Genomic DNA, 15,928 nt, shown 5'->3' with positions numbered 1-15,928 from the left:
TCTGGAAAACACACAAGTGCGCCCTGACCGGGGGGTTAGGTCCCGCGCAAACATGCAGGCAGGGTGCTCGCGGGCCCCCTCCTGCCTCCTTCCCACGGGTGAGTAAGGTGGTCTGACAAGTCCATCCTTTACAGATGAGGACACCGAGGCTCCAGGAGGTGGGCCCCTGACGCGCAGGGCCCGCTCTGAATCCGGCGCGTCCGCCTCCAAAGCCCGGCTCCAACCACCGTCCCCTACTGCCTCACCTCCCCTGACCGCCTCTCAGCGCCGCCCCTTCTCTCCAGGGTCTGGAGAAGGCGCTGGGCAGGTCTCCCTCCCAACAGCCCGAAGCCGCTGAACTGCCCTTGATGGGCCTGCCGGGCGGGGGCCTCGTGGGGACCCCTGGCCTCTCCAGAAATTCCAGCTTCCCCCTGATCCCTGAGGCTCCGTGGGTGGGGAGGCGCTCACAGCTGGGAGTGGACAACACTGCCCTCTGGTGGTGAGATGAGACTCTAGTCTCCGGAGGGAGCCGAACGCTCATCCAGAGCAGGGAAGGGCCCCGTCGCAGCCCGAGAGAGCCTGCCGTTTGCTAAGCGCTGGCTGGGCGCGGGGCTTCACGATCTTTTTTCACGCGATCCTTGCACTGATCCCGGGAGGGAGGCATTTCTGTTTTCAGATGGCGGGAGTAGGGCTCAGAGGGGAGGGGTCGCTTGCCCACTGTCCCCGAGCTGGGGTGTGGTAAAAGGCCAGGGGTGTGTGTGTGTGTGTGTGTGTGTGTTTTAGAGAGAGAGAGGGCGGGAGAGGAGCAGAGGGAAAGAGGAAGAATCTTAAGGAGGCTGCGCCTCAGCCCGACGCGGGGCTCGATCCCACGACCCTGGGATTGGACGCTCAACCGACGGAGCCATCCAGGCGCCCCCCTCCCCCCACTTGTGTGTATTTTCCCTCTTGGAGAAAGAGGGCCTGAGAGGGCACAGCTCAGAGCCGGGTGAGGAGGGAGCCCTGTGAACCTGGATGAAGGGGGTGGCCCCGTGGAGCCAAGGACCTGATGAGGCCCTGCGCCTTGCCCCCAGCCATTCACCTCTGTGGAACCTCCTTAGATGCTGGGCCAGGCCTGGGGGACAGCAGGACAGCACAGTGACCACCTAGAGTGCCGGCACCCTAATGGGGGGGGGGAATGAGGCAGTGGGGGCACAGGGAGCGCCTTAGGAGCCCTGCGGAGACAGGCTTCCGCGGCGGGAGGGGGGGGGCAGAAGTCACCTGGGAATAGAGGTGAGACAGATCTGTTTTAGGGGGATTATCCAAACGGAGGAAACAGGGGGTGGTGGGGAGGGGGGTGGAGGGAAGATGGGGGGGAGGGAAGGGGGCGGTGGAGGGTGGGGGGGCGTGGGCATGGAGGGGAGGGGGTGAAGGGAAGGCTGGCGGAGGAGTGGGAGGAGGGGAGGGGAAGGGGAGGGGTGTGCAGAAAATGAGGCCAAAGGAGTCAGCAGCAGCGGGGCTCATTTGAGGCTCTGGGGCCTTGTTGGGGGTCTTTGGAGGGGGGATCGGTAGAGTTGGGGTCTGCGTCCTCAAAGGATGTCTGAGAAAGCCCGCAAAGTAGGGTTGACCGCCAGGCAGTGGGCGGAGCAGAGAGGGAGGGCCCAGGGGAGAGGCAGGGGAGAGGCAGGTGTGAGCGGAGGGCTGGGAGGGGCCAGCCCAGGGTGCTGTCCAGGGGCAGCTGGCCGGAGCAGGGGAGAAGGACACCCAGGGATGTTCTGTGCTCCTGCCAGCCGGGCAGACCCAATCCAGGTTGGGGGAGGGCTGGGAGCCCCATGGCCGCACACCCGGGCCCGGGAAGCTGAGCTGGCCCTGGTCGGGGTGTCGTGTCTGGGGGCATCTTCTCCTGGGCTCTGAGTGAGCAGGAAAGGCCAGAGCCGGGCTGGGGTGTCACAGAGACCCCAGGGTCAAGTTGGGACCCTGCCCCCAAAATGTTGCCAGTGTGGTCTAACGTCATAGAAGCTATACCCCCACTCCGGCGTGCACACATTCTATGGAGGAAGCTCAAGACAGGTGATGGCTGGGGGCCCCTGTCCCGTGAAGGCCCCTGCCGGGAAACCCTGGGGCTCCCTGGTCCAACGGATTTCTTGGCTCGAGGCTTCCAAAAGCTTCCCCGGTGTGAGAGGGACCTGAGAAACCAGGAAACTATTGAGAAGGCGAAGAAGCCTGGATTTTAGTCCTGGAGGCAGGGACAGGATCTGGGGACCCCCTGCAGAAGCAGAGCCTGGTTCCCAGAGGACCCACAGAAGCCTCTGTGTGTGTGTGTGTGTGTGTGTGTGTGTCCCCAGGAGGCTGTTGGCCAGGGAAGAAAGACCCACCCCTTCTAAGCGGGCTGGGCCTTGGCAGGGGTGGGGGGGGGGGGAGGGTCACAGCAAAGGGGCTATGTGTCCGGCTGGTGGAATCCAATCAACCTTGCCAGGAGAGGTATCCTTTGAACTGGAACCTGAAAGGGGGGTGTTGTTTGTTTAACTTATTAAAAAAAATTTTTTTTAACGTTTATTCATTTTTTGAGAGACAGAGAGTGAGTAGGGGAGGGGCAGAGAGAGAGAGGGAGACACAGAATCGGAAGGAGGCTCCAGGCTCCGAGCCATCAGCACAGAGCCCGACGAGGGGCTCGAACCCACGGACCGCGAGATCGTGACCTGAGCCGAAGCCGGACGCTTCACCCAGTGAGCCACCCAGGCGCCCCGAACTGTGAATTATAGGTGTGACCAGTGGTCAATGTCAAAGGTTCGGGAACCATGGGAAAGCTCGAAGAAGAAAATAAAAACCTTCCGTACTGTCACCACACAGAGGCTGTCCTGGGTCGCCCCCCGGGGGCTCTGGGACACTTGTTCGTGCCCGTTGTGATGAGGGCTGGGGTCCTCGCGACCACTTCCCAACCAGATCGCTGCCTCTCCCCTCGCCTCCCACTCGAGGGACGCTGCCTTCTCGCGAGGCTGGCCTCTTCTTTTCTTCGGTGTTGGTCTCTTCCTGTAGGGTGCAAGGGGCACAGGGGTGTGGGCCTCTGGCGTTTTCCTGCTGGGCCCGTGTCCCCAGGCCTCGGAAGGGCGCCTGGCTCCTAAGGTGTTTGTGTTAAGTGAACAGATAGTGTGTAAAATGAATGTGACTGTGTGTGTACGTGCAACACAACATAAGGCTTCAGGATTGCCTTTATCCGGTGTGGGATTCCACGACCCAAAGTTTTTGTTAAGGGCTTCTTGGCGCGTCACAGACCCGGGTGGCATCCGGGCTCGGGGCTCCCGCAGTCTTGCAGCGACACGCGGGACGGGCTCTTTTGTCACCGCTGGGGGTTTTTCCTTAACGGTACCTTTGCACTTCCTCCCGGGGCTTTCGATGGTCAAGAACGCGGATTTTATTCCCCTGGTTTTTCATCATCCCGGACAACCTCATCATTTATTTACTCGGCCCTTATCGTCGGATAAATCAATTTTTCCAGGCCGCGTCAGGATTAGCGCTGCTTCCACGAGCATCTTCGAACATAAATCTCCGTGCACGTCCGTTTCTTGAAGGTACGTTTCTAGAAGTAAAATTGCTCAGTGAGAGGCATGTGTTGTTTTTTTTTTTGAGGCTCGCGGTATAGAGATTGTGCTCCAAAGCAACAGTCCCCGTTTGGATGGGATTTAAAAATTTTTTTTTTCTTTTCAACGTTTTTTATTTATTTTGGGGACAGAGAGAGACAGAGCATGAACAGCCATCAGCCCAGAGCCTGACGCGGGGCTCGAACTCACGGACCGCGAGATTGTGACCTGGCTGAAGTCGGACGCTTCACCGACTGCGCCACCCAGGCACCCTAGGATTTTAAAAAGAGTTTTGTCAAGTTGTAGTGCCCGCGTGGGGAAATTTACAAGCGTGTATATAAAGAGTGGAGACCCCCCCCACGATCCCGCGCATCCCTGAGAAAAATCACCGTTCACATTATGGTTTATTACTTGTCAGATTTTTTTTTAACCATGCATGTGACAAACATGCACATGAGATGTAATAAGCATAATATATCTGTGCATATTAGATACATGTAAATGTGTCAGTGTATAAATAATACACCTATATATGAGTGTGTGTGTATATATCTCTCCAAAGAGAGAGAGAGAGAGAGAGACGGTGAGGCATGTCAGGTTTCTTCACCTCTGCTCCCTGGAGAGCCTGTCGTGTGGCCACCCACGGGACAAGGGTATCTGTGCCAGCCAAGGAGATTCTGAGCCGCTTCCCTTTCCAAAGCTCGAACCTTGAAAATAACAGGGTTCTCCTTTCCATTTCCAAATATAAAATGATGACATTGAATTATTCTTTTTCAAACTTCACGCAGCTCCCCAGACATGCAGAGGTATCTGTGGGCTGTCTAGAACTTGACTTTGTTTTTTTAAAAAGGTGACACTACAGGGGCGCCTGGGCGGCTCGGTCGGTTGAGCGTCTGACTCTCAATTTCGGCTCAGGCTGTGAGCCCCGGGTCGTGGGATTGAGCCCCGCATTGGGCTCCGTGCTGAGTGTGGAAACTGCTTGAGATTCTCTCTCTCTCTCTCTCTCTCTCTCTCCCTCTTTCTCTGCTTTCTCTCTCTCTCTCTTTAAAAAAAAAAGTTGACACTACATCGTAACCCTCGTTGGAATGCATTTTCACGGCCATAAGAGAGCAGCCAGAGGAAGGAACGAGACAGGGAAAAGGAACCGTCTGGAGGGATTGTCTGGAGAGTCTGGGGCGGGGGACAAGGAGGGGTTAAGGCTGGACAGGAAGAGCAAGGCTAGGCGGTGGAGCCCCAAACACCTGGCCTGGGTGATGGAACATCATTGAGAGAGCCCTTGGGAGCCGCAGGAGGCTTTAGACACGGAAGGGACATGATCGGAGCTGGGTTTTAGGGCAAGAAATCGGTCAGCTTGTACAGAAGGGCCCGGAAGGAGGTGAGAGGGGAGGCTGTTCCTGTGGCCTGGCAGATAATTCGAGCAAAGGCTCCAGGTCGCCTCTGTGGTGGGTCTGGGGTCCTTGGGCACCAGGTCCTTGGGTCCTGTGCCACGGGCAGAGGGAGGCCCAGCTCAAGGTAGACATCCGAGCTCTATCTCCACCCTGTGTTCCTGTCTATGCCGTGTAACAAGTCGCCGCAAACGTAGCGGCTTAAAACAACACCCATTCATGATCCGACAGTTTCTGTAGGTCAAGAGTCGGGGCACAGCTTAACTGGGTCCTCTGCTAGGGGTCTCGCGGCAGTCAAAGAGGCCTTTGGGGCTGGGGCCTCTTGTGGAACTCAGTGTCCCCTTCTAAAGCACATTCACGTTATACGGGGAATTGAATTCCTTGCAGTCGGCTGTTAAGACTGAGCTCCCCCCCCCCCCCCCCCGCTGCTGGGGGCCGCCGCCCCCAAAGGCAGTTCACAACAGGGCTGTTTGGTTATAAGGCCAGCAGGCAAGAGAGCATCCATCTCTCTACTTTGAGCCCCTTCTTTCAGGGAAGACCGGAGTCTCTTTAGAAGGCTCACCTGCTTAGGTCAGGCCCACCCAGGATAATCACTCTCCCTTTTGATTAAGTCAAGTCAACTGATTAGGGACCTTCATGAACTCTGCTAACTTCCTTCATTTTCAGTTAGAAACAAGTCAGAGTTTCCTCCCACACTCAAGGAGAGGGGATTTCACAAAGCTGTGGTTACCTGGGGGTGAGAATCACGGAGCCATTCTAGAATGATGCCAACCGCACACCTCTCTTTTCAGTGTCTTTTCTTTTCCATTAATGTTTATTTATTTTTGAAAGAGAGAGAGCATGTGAGCAGGGAAGGAGCAGAGAAAGAGAGAGAGAGGGAGACACAGAATCCGAAGCAGGCTCCAGGCTCCGAGCTGTCAGCAAAGAGTCCGATGCGAGGCTCGAACTCATGAACTATGAGATCACGACCTGAGCTGAAGTCAGACGCTTAACCGACTGAGCCACCCAGGCGCCCCGACACATTTTCCATCTTTAAAGAGCTCCTTCGCCAGTGGAGACGATTACGTGGGCCTGTTTGTTTTTGGTTTTCGATAGGGTTATATCAGCCACGTCACAGAAAATACGCAGACGAGCGGATTGCAAGCCGCCCATAAAACGGAAGCTACAATATTTACCTTTGGGTTCCCGCCTTCTCGGGGTTTTTACACCGCGGGGATGAAACGTGGGGCAAACGGCTCAGCACGCATTGGTTTTGATTCCCCTTTTGGATTCTTTCTCAAAGTGGGGCTGAGGGATGGCATCAGATGGGACACGTTCCGGAAGGCTGGTGCCAGTGTTTCCGCTGTGACCCCTGCTGGTGATGTAGGATTTGTTCTTCCCTTTGTGTTTCAAGAGAAGGCTAGGTCAGGGGCCCCCCTAATAGGCCTGTGGTTCTCCCAGCTCTGTGCCCGACAGTGGCCTCACAGCGCCCTCCAGGGAGGGATGACACAGGGGTGGGACGCGGGGATGCCATTTTGCTTTGGTCCTCAACTGGCGTTCCCCAAGAGTGTGGGCAAAGAAGGGGCCCTGAATGGTGAGCGCCAGGTTCTCCGGGCAGGAACAGTGTTCAATGCACCCCGGGACCTCAAACTCCACTCTGCGTGCTGTCACCATAAACACCAAAGTGCCCGTTGATAGAAGGTAACTCTGTGCCAACAACCCTGGGGCGCGGCTTCTGTGATCGTGACCTGTTCTTACTCCCACTTTACAGAGGACGAAACTGAGGCCCGGAGAAGTGCTCTGCCCAAGGTCAAACCGGTCTGTTTCTCAGGTCTGGGGTTTTCCGAGAGCCGGGCTGCCTTTTCTCTTTCTCCCAATCACCTTCCTTTATTTCAAACAAACAAACAAAAAAAAATAGAGGCAGATGCTTGCAATCTCCTCTCCCAAGCGTGCTTGGCCAAAGGGGCAGAGGGAGGCCGAGAGAGGAAGGTTCCAAGTTCTCCCAGCCTGGGACGGGGCCTGGGGTACCTTATCCTCGTGGAAAATTCTATCCCAGGACGGCTGCCCACACAGCCCAGCAATCAGGGCCACAAAAGTGACAGCAATGTTTGAATAGATTTTCTGTTACGGGGCGGGGGACGGGGGGGGCTGCTGTGCTCCCCTCCCTCCTCAGCTCCCGGAGCAGCATATGTAAACGATTAAGACGGTTTGTTTTCTCTAGCGTGCTTGGGAGGAAGTGACACCGAAATCCTGGTGGCCCAACGGCAGGGCCAGCGCCTCCGTGGGAAACGGGCCCCCAGCCTTTTCTGCAGCGGGTGGTGTTGGGACCCGCCTTCCCCCCACCCCCCGACCGGAGCCCTCCGCCCAGTGTGACCCCATCTCCGCCGCAGGCAGCCCCGACCTGGCGATGCTTCGTGAGACCCTCCCTTTGGATGAGAAATAAACCGCTGGGCCTCCATCCGGTGGCGAGGGCACTGCTCTGGACCCCGCGGGCCGGCCCTTCACTCGTGCAGATTCCTGGGGTCGGGGGTGGGGGACACGGTCAGCTCCTCACGAGGGAGGGCGCCACTCCCTGCTTGGAGAAGGACAGCCCAGCTCTCGTGTGGGTAGAAGAGCAGGCCAGCGTCTTCCCGACACCTCTGCCGGGCAGGCCCTGCTTCCAGAATCTCTTTCTCCCAGGCACGTCCGCGTGCCTGAGCCACATCCTGGCCACCTGGCTGTCCCCCTCAGCCCGTCATCTGGCCATTAACCCCTGCCCTGCTGTGTCCGGGACACCTCCCAGAGCTGCCCGCTCTGTCCCCATCCGGTCCGGGCTCCTGTCCATCCAGCATCTGCCCTGGCCCCCGCAGGGGTCACTCTGCCTCCACTCTTAGCCCTGGGGCCACTCCTCCACCCGGAACCCCGGGGGGCGTGTCCCTCCACCACGGCTCCCCAAAACCGCCAGGATGACCTCCAGAATTCTCCATCTGGCCCCACGGGCCCCACTTAAGCCAGCCTCTGCTCCTCTCCACCTTCATCCTGCATCAGGAGATCCAGCCCGGGAACTGTCCCCGCCGGCCCCGAGAGGCAGCTTTTGGCTCGTCCCGGGGCCTTCACACACGCTGTTCCCTTAGCTAGAAACACCGTTCCCCTCCCCACCCCCACCCCCGCCTTGGCCCGGCAAACTCTTTGTCCTTGCAGGACACCGCTTCCGGGAAGGCTGCCCAGATGTCTGAGACTAAGTTTGGGGCTCCCCGGGCCTGGTGTGGCCTCTGCCCCGAGGGACCCTGCGTCAGTTCTCTGCTCTCTCCTCACACAGCGTGTCATGCTTGTTCGGTGAACGAGTGGCAAATGGAGGCCCAGGAACCACTTACCCGAGGCAGAGGCCACACGGAGGAAGACGACGCGGCTCTGGGCGAACACACGCTCCCCCACCCCCACCCCAGTCCAGGGCACAGGTGTCTCCCCCGCTCTGGCCCTCGCAGTCAGGGTGAGCCCGAGCCCCCTCAAGACATCCGCAGGACGCCCCCTCCCCACGCCTTCAGCCGGAGCCCGTGCCTCCCTCACCCTCAACGGTGCCCCACGCTCTCCTGCGGACGGAGTCCCAACTGTCCAGCCGCAAGGCAGTCACACGGGGAGCGTCCTGGGGCTCGTCTGCGCGTCCGAAGGAGGCAAGAAGCTCAGTGCGCGAGAACCCCGTTTTCATGGCGAAATTCCAGCTGAAGGGTGGGGAGGGGGTCCTCGTCTGACTCGCAGGTATGATTACCATACCTCCCAAGACACAAATGGGGATCGTCCCCGACACAAGGATTGTCCCTGAGGCTTTGACCCGTTTGGGGTCATCAGGGGTGTGCAGCTGATGGGCGGGAACACGGACGCTTTGGGGCACTTGGCTGCACGGGCAGGGCAGACTACGGGACAAGAGGTCAGCTGATCTACCCCATGGGGTGTGACCGCCGTGTCACCGCGAGGGCCATCGCCAGGAGGGACTGGTCGCCTTCGTGCCCTCTGGGGGTCGGGGAGCGCTGTCCTACTTACTTGGGGGCTGACTGAGGGCCCCCTCAGCAGAAGTGACTCTGAACTTCCCTGGAGGGTGCGCCCCACAGAAAGAGTGGTACAGGGGCCAGGCGGAAGGGGCCCGGGCTTCCAGCAGACTCCCTTACAAGTGACGTCATTGGCTGGTGGCACATGTGTCCTCTGTGACCCTTATCGTCTGCAAAAAGGCGGGCGGACTTGGATAAGGTCTTCTGGTGTCCTTGGCTATTGGGACCACTCCTCCGTCCCGGGGGGCCACCTGGGACCTCCACTCTGCACCATGTCTGGGGCATTTGTCTCAGCCGCTCTACAGTCAAATGCCCAGGAAGGTCCCATACATCCTGCAAGCCCCAGAGATGAGGAATTGAATTTCTAGCACCTGCCTCACACACTGTCAGGTCAGCCCAGGAATCCACGGTCACCTACCCTGCCCCCCACCATAGGGCAGAGGGGATACTCCCTGCCCAGAGGGGATACTCCCTGCCCAGACAGGGAAGGGATCCCGCCCAGTGTCACACAGCAGGGCTTTCTCCCAGATGCCTGGGTGCCCACGGGGTCCAGGGCCGGTCTCTGATTTCCTCCCCCACTCCCCAGCCCCGGGGCTCTGCAGGGTGCTGGAGAGCTTCGTGCAGAAGAAGGCTGGGACATGAGGGCATCTGGTCCTGCCATGGCTGCTGGTCCGAGCATGGCCCAGGGCCGTCCCCACGACGGCTGCAGGCCAGAGCAGGGCCCCAGAAGGCCATCCCTCAATTACGTTGCTGCCCTCGTCCGCCCGCCCTCCCTCAACCTTTTTGGGGCTTAAAAAAAAATTTTTTTTTTATTTCTTAAAGACAAAAGCTTTTTGGTTTTAATACACAAAATAAATGCAGTCCTTGTGGGGTTCCTGCTCCACCTCTGGCCCAAACCCCCCCAAAGGTCATGGGCCAAAGTCTCCCACGGCTGTAGACGGGGGCCTGAGCCAGGCTCCCGGGATCTCAGCAGCCTCTTGGGCCCGGGAGTCCAGACTGGAGAGAGGGCCCGGAGATCCCTGTCCTGGAGACAGGGGACAGGAGAAAGGCACTCTCCTGCACGTCTGCCCTCTCTGCCGTTGTGAGACCAGGCGGGCAGCTGGGTCCTGGCGGGCCGACCGTCAGTTCACCGTGGGCACCTGGCTGTGGTGCAGGCTGAACTCCTTGGCCTTGAGACGGAGGCTGGCGATGCTGTTGGCCATGTTGACTCCCGGGGTCGCAGGGCCTGAGCCTCCAGGGCTGTAGGGCGGCACCGTGCTAGGGGCGACGGAAGATACCAGGACATGGGGCTGTGGCTGACATGATGCCCGAAGCCGACCACTTCTGGCTGCCAGCCCTGGACCCCAGCCTCTGGTCCCCCCGCCTCCCTTCCTCGGTTTACGTTCCCGGGAAGCCCTCCCCGCCACGGGATGGGCATGACCGGGGCTGCAGAATTTGGGGAGGAGTCAGAAATGCCCGCAGACAGCACGGGGACACAGGCAGCTCCTGTGGATCTGTAGGCGTCCCTCCCGGGATCAGGAGCCTCCGGAGAGCAGGTCCTGGGTCCCGTCCCCGCCCCCCCCCACCCCCCAGCACCTGCACAGCAGGATGGAGACACGGTAAACCACCTCTTGGTGGCTCTTCCGCTCCGGGTAAGGACAGGGCAGGAGAGCTGGCCAACATGGGATCCCGAGGACTCTGACCCCACAAGCCGACCCGCCGGATCTTGCCTCCCACAAGACCAGGGCTCCAGCAGAGTGACTCACACAGACTAAGGGACAGGTGTCACCCCCTGGAGTTGTGGGCACAGAAAAACGACTCCCTGGCACCCCTTCCCTCTTCCTTCCTGCCCTGCCGCCTTTTTCCAGCTTTGACCAGGACAAAACTGCCCCAGAACGTGGCTCTGGACCCCAGCCAGGTCCCTGGGACAGGGGAGCCGTGCCCTCAGCCCTCCCTGCCCTCCCAGGGAGATCGACACAGGGTGCTGGGGCTTTCTTGCCAGCCCGGAAATCTTCCTCCAGGTTTTCAACTTCCTCAGGGTGGCCTGATGGGTCCTTCCCCGCCCCCTCCAGACAGGCCTCATCTTCTCGCCCCTACCTTCATGCACAGTCACGCGCACAATCGCGCGTGCACATTTGGGCGCACGTGTTTGCACGCACAGACGCACGCACAACCACGTGCACATACCGATGCGGAAACGCACGCGCACACGTACTCGCGAAACACAGCCGCACGCGTGCTCGTGGAACACCCACGCGCATACACTCATGAGCGCGCGCACACACGTGTCCCCACACGGAAGGCCCAGGCTTCAGGGGCGCCTGGGCACCATGCACAGCTGTCTTGAGATGCTCAAAGGAGCCCCGGGCCCTACGAGGCAGGCCGCACGGGTCGCCCAGGCTGCTCCCCCTCCCGGCCGGAAGGGGTTCCTGCTCTCACCTGTAGGGGGACGAGGCCGTCCAGGAAAGATAATCGGGGCTCAGGGTGGCGGGCCGGGGAACCACGGGCTGCTCGATGGCGGCCTCCTGGCTGTAGGACTTGAGCAGCGAGGCGGAGCGGTTGGCCAGCATGGCCCTCTCGTTTCGGCGGAACTTGGCCCGGCGGTTCTGAAACCAGACCTGGGGGCGGGAAGGCGTGCTGAACGGGGCGCAGCAGGCCGCAAGGGGGGGACCCCAAGTCCTTTGGGACGGCGGTGCGGGCCCACTCTGCCACCAGCTCTGGACGGGTGGCCCCCCGGAGCCTCCGCTTCCTCATCCGGAAGATGGGGATGCTAAGGCTGCTGGGTAAGCGTGTGCTGGAGAAAAGGGATGCAAAAATGAGCACTTCGCCGTGGTAAGGCTGCAACTAGAGAGGCGCACTTGGCTCAGAGCAGGGCTGAACACTGCAACACGGCGTTTATTCACCCAAACCTTCCACGCCGGGCGCGGCTCCAAGCCCGCTTACAAACATATTAACCAGGGGCGCCCGGGGGGCTCCGTCGGGGGAGCGACGGACTTCGGCTCAGGTCACGATCTCGCGGTCCGTGAGTTCGAGACCCGCGTCGGGCTCTGGGCTGATGGCTCGGAGCCTGGAGCCTGCTTGGGATTCCGCGTCTCCCTCTCTCCCTGCCCCTGCCGCGCTCATGCTCTGTCTCTCTCTGTCTCAGAAATAAATAAGCATTTAAAAAGTTTTTAAAACTCCCAAATATATCAACTACTTTGGTTCTCATAAGAACCCCAGGAAATAGACCCACGCGATCCTCATTTTACAGGGAGGCACCCGAGAGGTTAGGTAACCCGCCCGAGGCCACACGGCTGGGAAGTGGCAGGGCTTGGCCTCGAACCTCGGTGCTCCGGGCCTCTGACGCTCCCGCTCTTAATCACCGCCCCTCCGCAGCAGCTGCGCCCCCCAGAGGGCGAGGGGGCTGCGCGCTCCCGCGGGCGCCCACGCATGCGCGGCGCTCACCTGCACACGCGCCTCGCTGAGGTTGACGCGCCGCGCCAGCTCCTCGCGCACAAAGGCGTCGGGGTAGTGCGTGCGCTCGAACACGCGCTCCAGCGCCTGCAGCTGGCTGCTGTTGAACGTGGTCCGGTTCCGCCGCTGCTTCTTCTTCCGCTTGGCGGCGCCGCCGCGCCCGGGGCTCGGACACTCACCTGCGGAGGGATCGAGAGTGTCAGCAGGTGCAGCCCCGCCCCGCCCCCGGGGGTGCCCAGGGGGTCCCGATCCCCCCCGCCGGCTCGGCAGCGTGCGCTGGGCGCTCTCCTTGTGTGTGTCTCCCTCAGCGGATGGATGGAGGGTCCAGCCCCGAGAGCGGGAGCAGATCCCTCGAATTCTCTCCTTCACGCATCCCTTCATTTCATCCATCCGTTCACTCTTCAACACGTATTAACTGAGCAGCTACTGTGTGACCGGCGCAGTGCTAGGGCCCACGGGGAATATAACAGTGAACAAAAGCAGTCAGATTCCACAGGAGGTGGAAATGAGCCAGAGGGTGAATCCCAGCAGAGGAGCCGACCAAGGGTCTGTGCTGGCCTCTGGTTCAGAACGGGCGGCTCAGGTAAGGGTGCCCAGCACAACCTTAGGGAACGCACGGGGTCAGCAACTCTTCCCTTTTAGGTCCACCCTGTCCTTTGAGAGGACGGGTTGGGGGGTATTCAGCCACTATTGCCGCATCGATGGGCAGAACTGTTGACTCTTCGTCCCCAAGAGCCCAGTTCATTGCCCACTCCTCCAGGGAGCCCGCCGCATCACCCGGGTCCACGTGGGATCCCCTCCCGCGCTCCCCGGCACCACCCGCGACACTGCCCAGTTCAGCCCTTCCTTACTATCCGATTTTCTTATTAAAAACGTACATGATAATAACAAAGTAATGTCATTGCTGGTGGCGGGAACAGATTCGAAAACCAGAGGGGGGTAAAAAAGTGACACAAAGTACCCTCCTCTCCCCACGCTTTACCAGGTTACAAACGTACATTTAAAAAACTTACAAGCGTGAGACCGTGAACACATTGGTGCTTCAACTTGCCTGTTTTTTACTTGATAATATTCCAGACATTCCATCTCGCATTCAGCAAACACAGCCCTCTTTATTTGGATTGTTTTGCATACTCTATTTTCTCTCGTGCTCCCTCCCTCCACGCGTGGGGACTTATTTTTTTTAGGTCTGTTTTTGCTTTTGCTGGAGCATCGCTCTTTGCAAATATAACAAAATACGTACAATATTTTTCCTATCAAAAAGTCGCCTACGACGTCCTGCCCCCCACCTCACCTCTTCCCCACTTAGCACCTATCTCGGGGATCCCTCCATCCAGGGCACAGAAATCATTCACATTCCCCTCCCCAGCCCCAAGGCCCTTGGCTGGGGGACCGTCCCCTGGTTTATCCCACCAGGGTCCTATGGATGGGCCTCTGGCGTGTTTCCAATCTTCCTCAACTGAAAGAGTGCCATGATGAATAAGCTCGTGAAGACATGATTTTCTATTTTTGCCAGTGCCTGTTTGGGATAGATTCCTAGAAGCGGGAATCGCCGGGCCAATAAAAAACAAAAAAAACGCTAGATGTGGCCAGGTTCCCGCACCAGCCTTCCCACCAGCGGTGTAGGCAAAGGTCTGTTTTGCCCAGTTTGGACAACAGAACGTACTGTCGGCCTTTGGGAGTTCAGTCCACGCCTTGTGTCTTTGCTTTCCCCGGCGACACGTTCCCTTCATACATTCAGTGTTGTCTGCACAATGCCGGGTATTGGCTCTGCTGAGCATCTAGAACATTCCAGGCCCGGCAATGGCTACCACTCGGTCCCTGCTTTCAAATCAGATCCCACGTGAGCAGGGTTTATTGCCTCTGGGGCAATCCACTGATTGGACTTGAGGCTGAAATGGTCCACGGGACTGGTAAATGATCGTGGGGGCAAAGGGGGGGGGGTCTTCTCAGGCAGGACTCAGGGAATGCCCGGGCACAGGTGACCTTACAGCTGAGTTTCGACCAGAAGTTCCCATCTGAGGGCAGTTCTGCCTCCGGGGGGACATCTGACAGTGTCTGGAGATAGTTTTGATTGTGAGGACCGGGGGCGGGAGGTGCCATGGGGATTGAACGGGTGGAGGCCGGGGGCTGTCGCCAAATACCCTTCAGGACGAGAACAGGCCCCCACAGCGAAGAATCTTCTCGTGCGCCATGCCCACGGCCCTGGCTCAGCGGGACGTTCAGGAGACACAGGCCGGGGAGCGACGGGGACGGGGGGAGGGACGGGGGTCCCAAGGGAGCCACTGCGTCCCCTGGCCTGGCTCCAGCCTTCTCCCCTCCCCCCCCCCCCCCCCCCCCCCCCCCCAGAAAACGGAAAAGTGGAGGAGAATGCCTGGTGCCTGTGACCGTGTCTCTGCCCCGCATCCCTGTCCCCTGGAGCGGGAGGAAATCTAAACCCAAACAACGAGGGCCCGTGAGCTGAAAACTGGGGGGTGATGAACAGCCCCGAAAGCGGGGACAGAAGCTTCTGGAACGCCAGCCAACCCAGAGACGACTTCCGTCCCCCTTCAGGCAACGCCGATTGGGCACACACCCAACGCAGGAGGCATTTCGGCCAAAAAAGGAGACTTTTTCGAGAAGTTTCCGAGCAATCCCAAACGGAGGGTGTCTAAATGAAAACCATTCTTCAGTTTCTGCCCCGCCAAGTGGGCGTCGGAAGAGACTGGGCTCTTTTGCCGCCGGTTTAAACCGAGTAGTGACTTGGAGCCGGAACCCTCACGCAAAGACATTTGTCGCCAGGTCCCCGACAACCTGCCACACCAGCCCCAGCTGGGCTCCTCGCCAGTCTGGGGTCCGCTCTCTCCGGGGTCACAGCAAGGCCGCTCCGACGGGGGCCGCTCAGCCAAAGCCGGTTTGGGGCCACGGGGGGTGCCAAGCGGGCCACCCGCTCCCTAACCCCTACCCTGGGAGGTGTGACCCCATTTCACACACAGGGAAACTGAGGCCAAGGTTGCACCTCTGGGTTGCAATTCATGTTTGTCAGAGGCTCGGCCGGCCCCGGGGCTGTAGGCTCGGCCTCTCCTCCCTCACCCGCCTTGTTCCCAGGGAAGGTGACGCAGGGGTCTGTCACAATCTCAGTCCTGGCTCTAGGAGGCCTAAGTGCGGAAATGCCCTTGGGTCTCCATCCCAGACTGTGGGAAGACGACACCTCTGGAAGCGGGAAGGGACAGCAAACAGCGTGCCCAGAGTCACATTAAGTTCCTAAGAGGAGCAGAGCTTAATTCCGTGCCGAGAGCATAGTAATTGCTCAATAAATGGCGGCTGCCCTTAGCATTGTCGCTTATGAGGAAGCCAAGGGTCTTTCTCCGCGGCCCTTGGGTCTCCTCGACCCAGCCCGCAGTAGAAAGACAGGTCTGCAGTCCCTGCTGGGGACTGAGAGTCTGAGAGGCGGCCGAGGACGACTGAAGCATCGTCCTGAAGGTGACCCGGGGCTCGAACCCACCGGCTGGCCTCTGCTTCCCAGCGGATGTGCTGGATATTTGTTACCCTAAGTCCCTGAGTCACCGCCTGAGAAATGTATTGTGGTGGGCGTGTG

The 15,928-nt window shown here is 59.4% G+C and overlaps 1 protein-coding gene and 1 long non-coding RNA gene across 2 annotated transcripts in view; one reads left to right on the top strand and one right to left on the bottom strand.

Annotated features, from left to right (window-relative positions):
- Positions 1 to 2,647: 2,647 nt before the first annotated feature.
- LOC122474774 lies at positions 2,648 to 7,358 on the top strand. The gene is made up of 2 exons (XR_006295008.1): positions 2,648 to 3,524; positions 6,014 to 7,358. It is a non-coding gene; the product is annotated as an uncharacterized LOC122474774 (long non-coding RNA).
- Positions 7,359 to 9,709: 2,351 nt separating this feature from the next.
- PRRX2 (paired related homeobox 2) overlaps positions 9,710 to 15,928 on the bottom strand; it is a 40,995-nt gene continuing 34,776 nt past the window's right edge. Inside the window, exons 2-4 of the mRNA XM_043565885.1 lie at positions 12,343 to 12,530; positions 11,338 to 11,516; positions 9,710 to 10,176 (exon numbers count right to left, since the gene is read on the bottom strand). Of these exons, the coding sequence (XP_043421820.1) occupies positions 10,041 to 10,176; positions 11,338 to 11,516; positions 12,343 to 12,530 (503 nt within the window). The 3' untranslated portion in view covers positions 9,710 to 10,040. The remainder of the gene's footprint in view (positions 10,177 to 11,337; positions 11,517 to 12,342; positions 12,531 to 15,928) is intronic.

The sequence above is a fragment of the Prionailurus bengalensis genome, chromosome D4, assembly GCF_016509475.1.
Source record: "Prionailurus bengalensis isolate Pbe53 chromosome D4, Fcat_Pben_1.1_paternal_pri, whole genome shotgun sequence".
Lineage (NCBI taxonomy): Eukaryota > Metazoa > Chordata > Mammalia > Carnivora > Felidae > Prionailurus > Prionailurus bengalensis.
This window is presented reverse-complemented; position numbering and strand designations above follow the sequence as displayed.